This window comes from Mytilus trossulus, chromosome 7 (assembly GCF_036588685.1).
Source record: "Mytilus trossulus isolate FHL-02 chromosome 7, PNRI_Mtr1.1.1.hap1, whole genome shotgun sequence".
NCBI lineage: Eukaryota > Metazoa > Mollusca > Bivalvia > Mytilida > Mytilidae > Mytilus > Mytilus trossulus.
The window spans coordinates 52,076,232-52,088,683 of NC_086379.1; the positions used below are offsets into that span (position 1 = coordinate 52,076,232).

At 32.4% G+C, this 12,452-nt stretch overlaps 1 protein-coding gene across 1 annotated transcript in view; it reads left to right on the top strand.

Moving 5' to 3' along the window:
• LOC134725257 (set1/Ash2 histone methyltransferase complex subunit ASH2-like) overlaps positions 1-12,452 on the top strand; it is a 56,830-nt gene that overhangs the window by 21,089 nt on the left and 23,289 nt on the right. The window contains exons 9-14 of the mRNA XM_063588928.1: positions 736-829; positions 3,530-3,599; positions 4,011-4,228; positions 6,661-6,738; positions 8,481-8,570; positions 10,295-10,491. Of these exons, the coding sequence (XP_063444998.1) occupies positions 736-829; positions 3,530-3,599; positions 4,011-4,228; positions 6,661-6,738; positions 8,481-8,570; positions 10,295-10,491 (747 nt within the window). The remainder of the gene's footprint in view (positions 1-735; positions 830-3,529; positions 3,600-4,010; positions 4,229-6,660; positions 6,739-8,480; positions 8,571-10,294; positions 10,492-12,452) is intronic.

Here is a 12,452-nt window from a genome sequence, read left to right on the forward strand (position 1 = left end):
ATCTAATAGTTTGAGATGAGTTAAGGTTTAAGGCCAATCATGATATTTGGTATGCAAATGGTTGAGCATTGCAGATCTCATTTTATTTGACCCTCACCATCAAACATGGTTTAGTCTTAGTTTACATGTATCAGTTTGTGATAAAGTCAGTTGAAGAGGAACTACAAATGGTGTTTATTTAGTGGCCAGCTGAGGATCACCTCTGAGTGTGGGATTTTGTGGCTGTGTTAAAGACCCACTGGTGGCCATTGTCTGTTGTCTGTGCTTTGGTTGGGTTGTTGTCTCTTTGACATATTCCCCATTTCCTTCCTCAATTTTATGTCAATGATACATATTTAGTATGTAGTTGTATTAGTATGGGCTCATTTTATTTCAATATAGATTATTTTTCCCTACCCCTTCAGTCATGGTCTAATGATTTTCAACTTTGTTAAGTTTGTCATTAGGTCAGTTTAAAGGGAACTAGAAGTTACTATTGATCAGTGAATTGTATATGATATACAGTTGTATTAGCTTTTACTGTTTCTAGGGAGTTTTATTTGGCCCTGTCACTTTAGTCATGATTGATTGACTGAATGTTCTTACTTTTAAAATAAACACATTACAGTTATGCCATTTAATTTCATCATATCTTTTTACTATCAATAACATTCATGTCTTTTTGTCAACATTTTGTCTTGGAAAAATATTAAAATAGTAAATATGAGGTAAAATTATAAGAAATTTCTGTTTTAGGACTTAGAAAAGATTGGACCGAATTATGAGCCATTAAAATCATTTCAAGCTCTTCAACCTGCTGTCAAAACTAACATTGCACCAGAAGGAACTGGTAAGTAACACATTAGATACAGGCTGAAGAAAGAATCAACATCAATAGGTAACCTCAAAGGAGAGGGGAAGTATACCAAAAAAACTGAAAATGGAAATATGGTGCAATAAACAACCTAAAAATGAAACAGATTAATAAGATAACACACTCAAGCCGGACATTGAAGTTAAATAAACATATCAGCTTTACTACAAAGAAACTAAAACATGTTTGATGAAACAATGCAGCCTAAAAAGAACATTTTAATACAACAAACAGTCTGAAAAGGAACAGAATGATGAAGTGGCTCTCAAAAAAGGATACAAAATACATATGCTATTATACTTAACACTAGAACAAACCCGCGAAATCGCGAGCATATACAGCTTGTGAACTGTTGTAGGATGATTTTTTGTAAAAGATATTATGTACGGAGAATTACATAAAAGGTATCTCCCTTTTTTCAAAGTCCGATATGTTTCCTTTCTGTTAAATTCAATTATATTCGTGTTTCTGGCCTACGACCACAATGCTTCTCCTTTGCAAAAATGCTTCATTTGGTAAAATTCATAAATTAAAAAATTTACAACGTTTCAAACATGAATTAAATGTAACTTTTTATATATATACCCTTCTTAGTCTAAAAAATGCTTCTAAGACAATCCATCAGTACTTTTTTTTTGAGAGCCTTATTAACATGCCAATGGTAGAATTTGAATCATGTATAAATGACTAATACCGACTAAGGGTAATTTGAGGGGTTGTCGATCGGAGGGGTCCTGATCCCGAAATCACCGGCTTAAAACCACGAAATCCCGAGATTCAGAATTTAAAGAAATTAATATCCCGAAATCGAAAAATATATTCCCGGATCTCGTAAGGATCAATCCCCAAATCCCGAGCTTAAAAACACCCGATCCCGACGCCCCAAAAAAGGTCCTGCCACCCTCTAATCTCTACCTTACTTTCATTTTTGCCAAATCACTATTTTCTCTTTTAACAATAGATTTTTATGCCCCAATTATGGGCATTATGTTTTCTAGTCTGTGCATTCGTGCGTTCGTTTTCGTTTGTTCGGTCGTCCGTCCGTCCGTCTCTCCCACTTCAGGTAAAAGTTTTTGGTCAAGGTAGGTTTAGATGAAGTTGAGCATGTTTTATTTATTTTAATATATATGCAAGTGGTATGACCCCTTAAATAGTAAACATTTCAAAGAAAACCGTAAACAGAATCAGGGACTTTCTATACTAACATAGAAATTTCCTGACAGAATACAGAGAGTCTCTATATATTAAAGTAGTATAATCGTAGTTTACATGTAGATAAACGCGAAAAATAGTTGTCCTCTCTAAAGAAGTATAAGAGTTGTGATTTTTGCAATCTAAACACCATGATATGGAGAACGCTCTACGATTGGTTGTACTTGTGTCACATGTTTTACTTTTTTTTTATATAAATGCAACTGGTATGACCCCTTAAATAGAGAACATTTAAAAAAAAACAGTAGAGAGAATACAGAGAGTCTCTATATATTAAAGTAGTATAATCGTAGTTTACATGTAGGTAAACGCGAAAAATAATTGTCCTCTCTAAGGAGGTATAATAGTTGTGGTTCTATATTCCTGGATCTCGTAAGGATCAATCCCCGAATCCCGAGCTTAAAAACCTCCGATCCCGACGCCCCGAATAAGGTCCTGCCACCCTCTAATCTCTACCTTACTTTCATTTTTTGCCAAATCACTATTTTCCCTTTTAACAATAAATGTGTATGCCCCAATTATGGGCAATCTGAATAATCATAAGAATAGATGACAAATGCGACTATGCATGTTACCTATAGGACACAGAGGCGATTTATTGTGGAAGGAAGAGAAGCGACACACAAAACTAGGTCTTCTCGTTTAATTAATAGTATAGGGAAAACGGTAGTATTACATTTTCCCATCATTAGGTTGGCCTTTTGTGTACCCAAGACAGGTGAAGGAAGTCAACTTATGAGCGCTGTGATTGGATGTAAGGGTACAATATATTTTTTTATTTATCTATGAATAACTGCAGTTTGTATATTTACAATATAAATTTTAAAACCTATTGAAATATTTTCTAGAGAATTATTCGAAATTGCTTCCAAAATTTCATAAATTTGGTGCAAAATGACGGTGGGCATGGATAACCTAAACCTTCTCTGTTGGAAATTGGTCATGATACTATTTGGCTTCAATTTTTAGAATGCAGTAATAAAGTACAAACACCACACATAACTGTTTTATCCAAGTTTTTATTGTAAAAACTGGTAAATTTAGAAAATGTTAGTATTGTCGCCTATGGCAGAATAAATAGTACCGTTTTCCCTATAGATACTTCTGGAAATATAAACGGAAGAGGAAATTGTCTATGAATTAAAGCCGGGGTGATGACGGACACATATCTGGAATTATTTTTTTCCGTTTTTCTCCCAAAATAACCGAAACTGAATAGTCATAAGAATGGATGACAAATGCAACTATGCATGGTACCTATAGGACATACAGTCACAATGATCAATTTTTTGCAGAAGGAGGAGAAGCGACACCAAAATTGAGGTCTTCTCGTTTAATAGTATAGATAGGCCAAAAGGAAAATGATCAGTGTTAAACAGAACAGTTTATTGAAATCATACTCTTGAAAGAACATCTAGTTGAGTTATTGAGTAGCAGACTACCAACAATATATTTTGTTTTCAGGAAAGGGTAGAGGTGCTAAAAGAAAAGCCCCATTAGAAAGTTCACAGCCAGGATATAAATTGAAAAGAAGGTATGTATTATTTATAAATTTATTTTAAAGATGTTCTTTTCATAGTATGTATGATGTAGAAGTATGCAATAGAAATGAAGGTTTGTTAGTGTTCATACAAATGTGCTTTCAAATTGAGTGTCATCTACAATGGAAATGGACGTATTATGTTCACCTGTCAGTCGGTTATCAAAGTTCAGATAAAAATATGTTAGTTATTTGAAATAAAAAAAAAATGTCAAAAGTAAACAAAAATTAACTTTGACATAAAATGAAATTTTGGACTTTTATGAAAGAACTGTGTACTGTTTAATTGATTTTATGTATTGTTATTTGAAGTTAACCTTCAAATATGACAGTTTGATTACCATTAAAAATTGATTATGAAGATCTAAGTTACACTGTTCCAAAATTACGTATTTTCTTTTTTAGTGACATAGGACCAAGTACAAAAGTTGCTGTGCATGGTTATCCATTGGAACATCCTTATAACAAAGATGGCTACAGATATATTTTAGCCGAGTCTGACCCTCATGCACCTAACAGACAGGCGTTTGATGAAAGTGTTGACTGGGCAGGCAAACCTATCCCTGGTTATTTATACAGAATGTATTTAGGGACAGAAGTTTTCCTTTCACTAAACGACAGAGGTATAGCTTAATTGTTCTTTTATAATTTCAGAAACATCCTAGGGCCCCTTTGGTCTTCAACACAAAGAGATAATTTTGCACCTAGTTAGTGGCCTCCAATTCAGGGTTTCAGCTAGGATTTTGAGGGCTTTAGTCACTTTTGCGTGTGATAAAAATAAGCCTTATTTTTCATAACAGCAAGGGGTCTAGGATGTATATTAAACTAGCTATACATATATGTCTAAGTCCTTCAAGGACTAGTCTAGGATCTTTGGAAGACTTTAGGATTGCTTATGTAGGCAGTTATTGGCAATATTGCATGAATTGACTGATGTGATGCTAAGATATGAAGATAAGAACAGGGATCTGGTAATATGGTTCACAACTTCACTTCAGTTATTTTCAGGGGACACCCCTGGCCCTGATCAACAAAAGTTGGGTGCCTCAATTTTTTAAACCACTGCACAAATGAACTTGTAACGACTTTTCCACTTCACAATCATTTATATCCTTGAAAATACATTTACATCGATATTTGGCATCAATTTCTTTAATATTGGATAGAAGGATCTGTATCTATACTTATTGTGACGATTCTAATGACTGTAGACTTAAACGAAATGAAATGAAAACGGGAAGTGACAATTGAATAATAATTTCAGAATAAAACCGGATTCATCTACGAACTTTCACGCATGCGCAATACATAAAACAGGAGGCACCTGTTTGCAAGTGAAAATATTTCTAAACGAACAATTTGAATAAAGTTCATTCTCTTTAATCGAAGTTGTCGAAAGTTTTTAATGAATATTTAGTTTAAACATATTTATTTATAGTGGATTGGGAAACAAGTTTTGCAACTTATATTAATCCCTCTCCACTTTGCGGGTGCGAGTGCTGCCTTGTAGCGGCATTAGCCTACTCTTTTAATGAATATTGACATCAAGTATGACGAAAATACGTTCAAATGACGAAACTATGACAAACAAACTGCAAATTATGATCGTAAGGGAAATATTGAAATTAAAATAAAGGTGAACTGTCCGGGAAGATTATCAATTTTGTTCAAATGACGAAAATACGACAGAATTGTGAAAAATGATTAAAATGAAATGTTGACTGACTGACTGACTGATTTATTACCAATGTTAATTCAACTGATCGGGCGGAGCTTCCGTTTTAATTTGCATAAGGACAGTCTATTTAAAGATGTGTGTGATAAGGATGATTACCGTTATAATTATAACTGATTTCAAATCACCTATCATTGTCATCAAAGGAATTTACAAAACAATGACTGGACACTTCATTGATGAGTTTATCCTAAAACACCTATATATCGATGAACTGGTTTATTGTGAGCGAATCGGTTAAACTCTGCCCAGTTAAGTGAAATAAATCGAGTAATAACTGAAATGGATTTTTATGATGGTTAATTATGAGGTTTGATAATAATTAAGGGATTAGTGACCCATCTGATTGGCGATAGGTGGATTACTTGTCATGACAACTTATAACATCTTTGGTAAACGTTAATTACCTGAGGGTCATAAACTTGTCAGAAACATAAAGACAGGTAGAATTCAAGTAATTTGATGTGTAAATACTTTTACACTTTCCAAATTTAAGTGACGAAATTGATATGAAATATTTTCGTCATTTCAAAAACCTTTTCGTAAAATAAAAAAATGATGAGCGCGAGCAAAATTACTGGCCTCCATAATGTATACTAGTTCAGCGAAATGGACACACAAATGAACCAAAATAAAATAAAAAAAACAATACTAACGATACACAACAGTATTGTGTTAATTCATTTTGTAATAAGTCAATGAAATATTTTGAGTATGCAATGAATAGGTAAATAGAATAGGATACACAGCCTAGTTATGAGTTCTGTCATACTTGTATAGTGATCACATATATACAGGTCCAAGGCTCAATGCTGAAAATTATATATATCATGAAAATGTCTGTTTAAACAGTGACAAATTAAATGCTTATTCATGATGAGTAAATGTTAATGTTATATGAATATTAACTCTGCTTTGTTCTAGACCCACATATTTATCAATATTTTAAACCTGCTAGTTTAAAAGGTAACAACAGTCAGCAGAAAGACATGTCACCTGACCTCGATATGTTATACTAACTTGGCGTCTACCAGTCTTTGCCCTTACTCCTTAATGTTGCATGCTTAGTGGGAAAGCAGCAAACTATCAATTTGAAAGTTTTGACGTGCTGGAGGAAAATTGTATTTAAGAAATTGTCTATTTTGAGACAATGTAAAACAAAAGTTTCTAGAATTTCTAACTGAAATAATATATTTGATACAAGAAAGAAAAAAACAACATATCTTGAAAAGTATTGATATGTTTCTATTCGTTATAGAAACTATCCTTTTAAGTAGTCAGAATTGGCTCTTTTACTGAACAGAAATCTTTTATTAATAGCAACACAGTTAAAGATATCTGATGACAGACTAAGTGTGACAGGAGAGAAAGGTTACAGTATGATTAGAGCTACACATGGTTAGTATCTCTTCTTTAGATAGTTAGAACTTTTCGATAAAAAAAGGATAAAAAACCTAAATATATGAGAATTAAGAAATAATTCATGGAAGGGATAGATAATTGGAAATTTACACATGGCCTGGGCCGTGATATTTGAATTTTATCCCTCGCTAACGCTCAGGATAAAATTAACGAATATCACGGCCCAGGCCATGTGTAAATTTCCAATAATCTATGGCTTCTATGAATTATTTCGATTCTAATAGGACAAATACGATCATTAAAAAAACTGAAGCGAGGGTGAGTAAAGCTGTGTGTGTGGCTTTTCTTTTTTACTCCCTGTTAGATAAAGCTCAAACATTCTAATTAATCAGTAGTTTGCATGGATTATTTCGTGAACAACCGATAGAACAACCGCTAAAATAAAAATCTGTTTCATTCTCAAAACCAACAATTGTCATTTTGATTTACATGTTTTTCTCGTAAGCTACCGTCAAATCCAAAGTTGACCTTTGTTAACTAAGGAGCCGCCATGTTGACTTGCTGAAATCAGTAAATATGCGAATAATACAATAGAATAGAAAATCAAACAAAACCTACCTTGATAATCAATTTGAATACATTAGTAAATAACATTTCAATGGTTCACGTAGCAGAAAACTTTCAACTCTAGCGTTTTCATTTGCATGACGTTATTTTTTTTAAATGACTTAAATGTGCCAAAAACATTAATAGACTTTCGCGGAATTTTATTTTTATTTTTATTTTGTTGGTTTCTCCAAGCTATTAGGTCTTGTGCATTACTTCTTTTTATTATGCATCCCAATAAGAATAAAAGTGATTTTGTCTTTTGTTAATTGCAATTTTCAAAACTATAAAATCGGCAAAGGGTTTGCAAATAGATTTCAATACAAGTGGATTTACGTGGGAAGTATATTGTAACAGCCATTATTATGTACACCACGGAGTCTGCGCTAAGTATAGATATATTGAGAATTTTATCACAGTGTTGTTTACAAACGAAAGAAGCACGTCATATTAGAATTAATTAATAGATCATTGTAAAATGAATAGTATTAAGGATTTGTCAATGTACAGTAGATGTGAACTTAGAAATGTTTGATTGGTTTATGCCAATAAATAAGATGGCTGATTGTGCTCAGCAATTTCCAGTCAAGCCTCTTACCAAAAAGGTCAACCATACTGTGGATTCATTAGTAATTGTTCAATGAAGGACATGTTTTTTAGAGGCTTATATAAAATACTTTGGCAAAATCACAAAATTAAATGTCCACTAACATACATTTTTTCCATTATCCACGAAAATTGGTGCCCAAGAAAATGAATGCATCCTCAGTATTTGGTGTTTGAACATATTTTTAATTGCACATGCCTGTCTGGCATTGTTCATCTTATCTTGACATGTGGTTCATGTGTGAATGTTAAGTTGTTATGGTCAATTCTGTTTCTTAGATACTATAAGCAATAGGTCAACTATATTTGTATTGGGTGATTGTGAGGTGAACATATTAGTCTGACAGGATTTATTTTTACCTTGACCTCCTTTACATGAATTGTTAGAAGTATAAAGTTTATTTGAAACTTGTAGTAAAATCTTTATCTTATAGTCTTTGAACATAAACTCAATAACCATCAGTGAAGCAGTTAATATCAAGCTATGGACAAATAGAGATGTAAGAAATACAAAGTTATATGTAAAGAAGAAATGGCTCTAAAACCATGTATAACATATTTTTCAGGTGTAAGAAGAGGGTCTTGGTATTATGAAGTTATTATAGATGAAATGCCTGCTGACACAGCTTGTAGAGTAGGGTGGTCACTAGAATTAGGTAAATATAGAGAGAAAAAGTTAAATTGGATCTTGGTTTGAATAATTTGTTCAAGTCAAAATTTTCATAATGGTGTTTTGTGAAGGGACAATAATTCTGATAGTTCATTATTATTTTGAATTCTGTAGAAAAAAATATTCATCCTGAAGCTGATTTTGGCTTGCCTTTTGCAAGTCAAAGATTGTGCTGTTTCAGCATCATTGGTAGAGGGGTGAATAATGGTAAATTTATGATTAGGTTAGTGGGGAACTCCTAATGGTAAGTCAAGGATATTTGTGAATCAAATGTATGAGTATTTGTACATACATTTCCATGGATATTATTTTGACCTGCCTTTTCAGTCATGGTCTATAGACTGATACTTTTGCACAGTAACAATTGTAAGGTAAGGGCGAATTACCATAGTTTTACATATTTTTTTTTTGCCTCGACTCAGGTGTGGATATCTGGCAGCAGAAACAAAGAATAAGTTTGATTTTGTTAGTTTATGTGAAACCATTAATGATATTTGGTATGCAGATATATTGGTATTGGCTAATCTCATTTCCATGGAGATTATTTGACTCTCCCCCTCAGTCATGGCCTTTTGACTTTAAAACTTTTGTTTAGTTTAAATGAATTTGTGTGTGATAAGGTCAGTTTAAGATAAAACACTAGTAATAGGTCAATGATATGTTTTATGTGGGTGTACAAGCATTTTGAAATTAATATTTCATACAGTTTTGTTAGGAGGAAATCATTCATATATTAAGAATTTATTCAGTAATGTGCTTCCCACAAAATGAAGTGTTTAACAAAATACAGATTTGCTAATGTTGTATTCAGACTTTGTTTGAATCCCTGAGTATCCAAGAAAATACCAATCCATTAAAATTTGAAAGCACAAAATTATTTTAATCCACTATTCCTCTATTGAAGGCTCCTGATTGTATGATTATTTAAGGAAAACCTTTTTATAATTATAGTCATACACTTCTTTTTTTTAATTTGATTGTTATTTAAGTGAGATGTTTAGCGCTATTAAACCAGGTTTAATCCACTATTTTCTACATAAGACAATGCCTTCACCAAGTCAGGAATATGACAGTTGTTATCCATTCATTTGATGTGTTTGAGCTATTGATTTTGCCATTTGATAAGGACTTGTATCTAAAAATTGACTATGAGGGTTGGTTAAAAACTAAACTTTACAACCAAAGAGATGATTTCAGCTTCCCAATTATGACCTTTTTATATTTAAACCAAGAGTTCCAAATGGTGATGTTGAAATCATCACTTCGTAAATTTGATGGATGCCATCACGAGTAGTTTGACTGTTATGGAATATCCTTCATACAGATGAATTTGGATACATTCCTTAATTCATAACTACAATCCCCTTCCCTTAACCCAATAAAACTATTTACTGGCTTTGAAATTCCATGAGCAACACAATAGTAGCCAAATGTGAAGCAGGGTTCGTGTTGTTGTTTTACCCCTATTTGTGACATTTTGTTCACGCATTGATGTCAATATAATGGAATTTGACACGGCTGTTGTACAAGTGAGAGGTTTATCGCTATGTAACCAGGTTTAATCCACAATTTTCTACATTTGAAAATAACTGTACCAAGTCAGGAATATGACAGTTGTTGTCCATTCGTTTCATGTGTTTTGTCATTTGATTTTGAATTTTCCTCAGAGTTCAGTATTTTTGTTATTTTAGTTTTTGATATAAATTTTAGGTAACTTGCAAGCTCCATGTGGTTATGACAAATTCAGTTTTTCCTGGCGATCAAGAAAAGGTACCAAATTCCATCAGAGTCGCGGTAAACATTATGCTGAAACAGGATATGGGGAGGGTGATGTCCTAGGCTTTATGATACATCTTCCAGAACCACATGCAGTGAAGAAATTAATACCTGATACATTCAAAGACAGAGTAAGTCATCTTTTTCTTTCCTCACAGAAATTTTATGATGCATTATAGTGCTGCTGTCTGTGAAATCTTAATACAGTATGCCTCGAGTTGATTTGGAAATATGATGCAGAAAAAATCCAAAGCTTTCATTTTCTAAGTTAAACTTTTTGAGTTATAAGCTGTTTAGCATATACTGTTGATTCATTGTGGATGGAAGAACTTTTATTGGGGATGTTTGATTTTGTAGTTTTGTCAAAGTTAAGTTATAAGCCTGTAGATGGAAAATGTTGCCTTTTATCCATGAAATCAATAAAAATTGGTATCACATGCAAAAAAAATGGAATTGGTGGTGCTTGAGTTATAATACTTTAGACACAATTCTCTTTGAAGAAAATACTCATGGTTTATTAGATTGCAACTGCATGCCTGACTGTCTGTCCATGTTTCCTTTCATCTATTTGTCTTTCTAAAGTCTACCTGTCTGTCTGTATATAGTGTACACAATCAGTCTTCAAGATCCTCTTCGATATGGATGGCACAAAGTACATGGCTTTTTGATATTACTAATTTGGATTGCAGGGCCATCAGGGTTGTCATTTAGTCAATATAATTGCAAAATCAATTGGTCTGGTAAAAGAGTTTTTTTCTATATAGCTGATGGTGTTTTCAGAGTATTAAATTCCACATAGATATCCACAAGTTCTGATATTGAATTGGCATATAAAAGTTCTCTTTTTAAAGTCATCCTCCAATTGTTTGGATTGTCTTTTTAACAGAAAGGCAGAAACAAACAAAAACAACAACACTTTTTAGACTCTAAGCACTTTGTTTATTTAACAAGATACAAAAATACCTCTTAACAATATAAAAATGTGAGTAAACAGTGGAAGAACTGATCTCTGACAAAAAGCTGCATACAGGACGGCAAGTTGTGTTTCTGATGTAAATACTGTTGGATTTGAGCCACTAGAAAATACCACATGTTCAGTATTGATTTGATGAGGAACCATTAACTTTATTAAAACTTATCTCTCATACAACAGGAATTGGTTTCACAACATAACTTACGACTCAAGATAGTTCGTAAGTCATGAAAATTCAATATTCTTATGATCAATCTTAGTCTGTAAGTTTTTTGGGAAAACAACTCCAGGACTTAAGCTAAGGTTCCATCAAAAGAAATGTATTATTGATTTATAAAAAAAATGTTGGAAGCTAACTGACGAGTAATTTTTCCTCTATGTCTTTCTGCCTGAAAAAAAAAACCCAAAAATTTATACTTGAATAAAAATTATTTGACAAATTGATGCTGATTGATCCTCTTTCAATAAAGATTGGCCTGTTGTGGGACCTCACCAATCCTAACACATAACATGCAGTATTTTCTCCAACACGTATTAAGATTATCTCCTGTATAAAGGAACCAACGATCGTAGCTGATGGATAAACAGTGTATGAAAATTAATGACATTTTTCTAGCTAATACTATCTCTAACTGACAACAGTTAAATTTGAATTAAAATAAAAATTAATAAAATAAATCAGTGAGCTAATGATTATTGCTTGACACACATGATTATATTAGACTAGTTAATGAATAAAAAAGAAATATGGAGAATATTTGATTAATTTGTATTTGTTATTAGTTTATTTTCATTAGTTTTCATAAATCTTTTGAAGTCTGGCAAAAAAAATTCATATAGATATAATGTATGCCTTAAAATGTCTGATATAAAGAAATACCTAAATGTATAGACTAAGAGAGACAAAAATTTTTTTTTTTTTATAAATAACATTGCAAAAGATATTAAAGAACTGATATTGTGGTCTCCAGAGATAAGTCATGTTAAGAACTATTTCCGATGACAGTTTTCACCAGCATATGACAGTAAGATTATAATTCCCTTCTGATAAATCCTTTAATAAATTAAATAAAACTTCTCAATGAATTGCAAAATGTATGATGGCTATACACTGTTGTA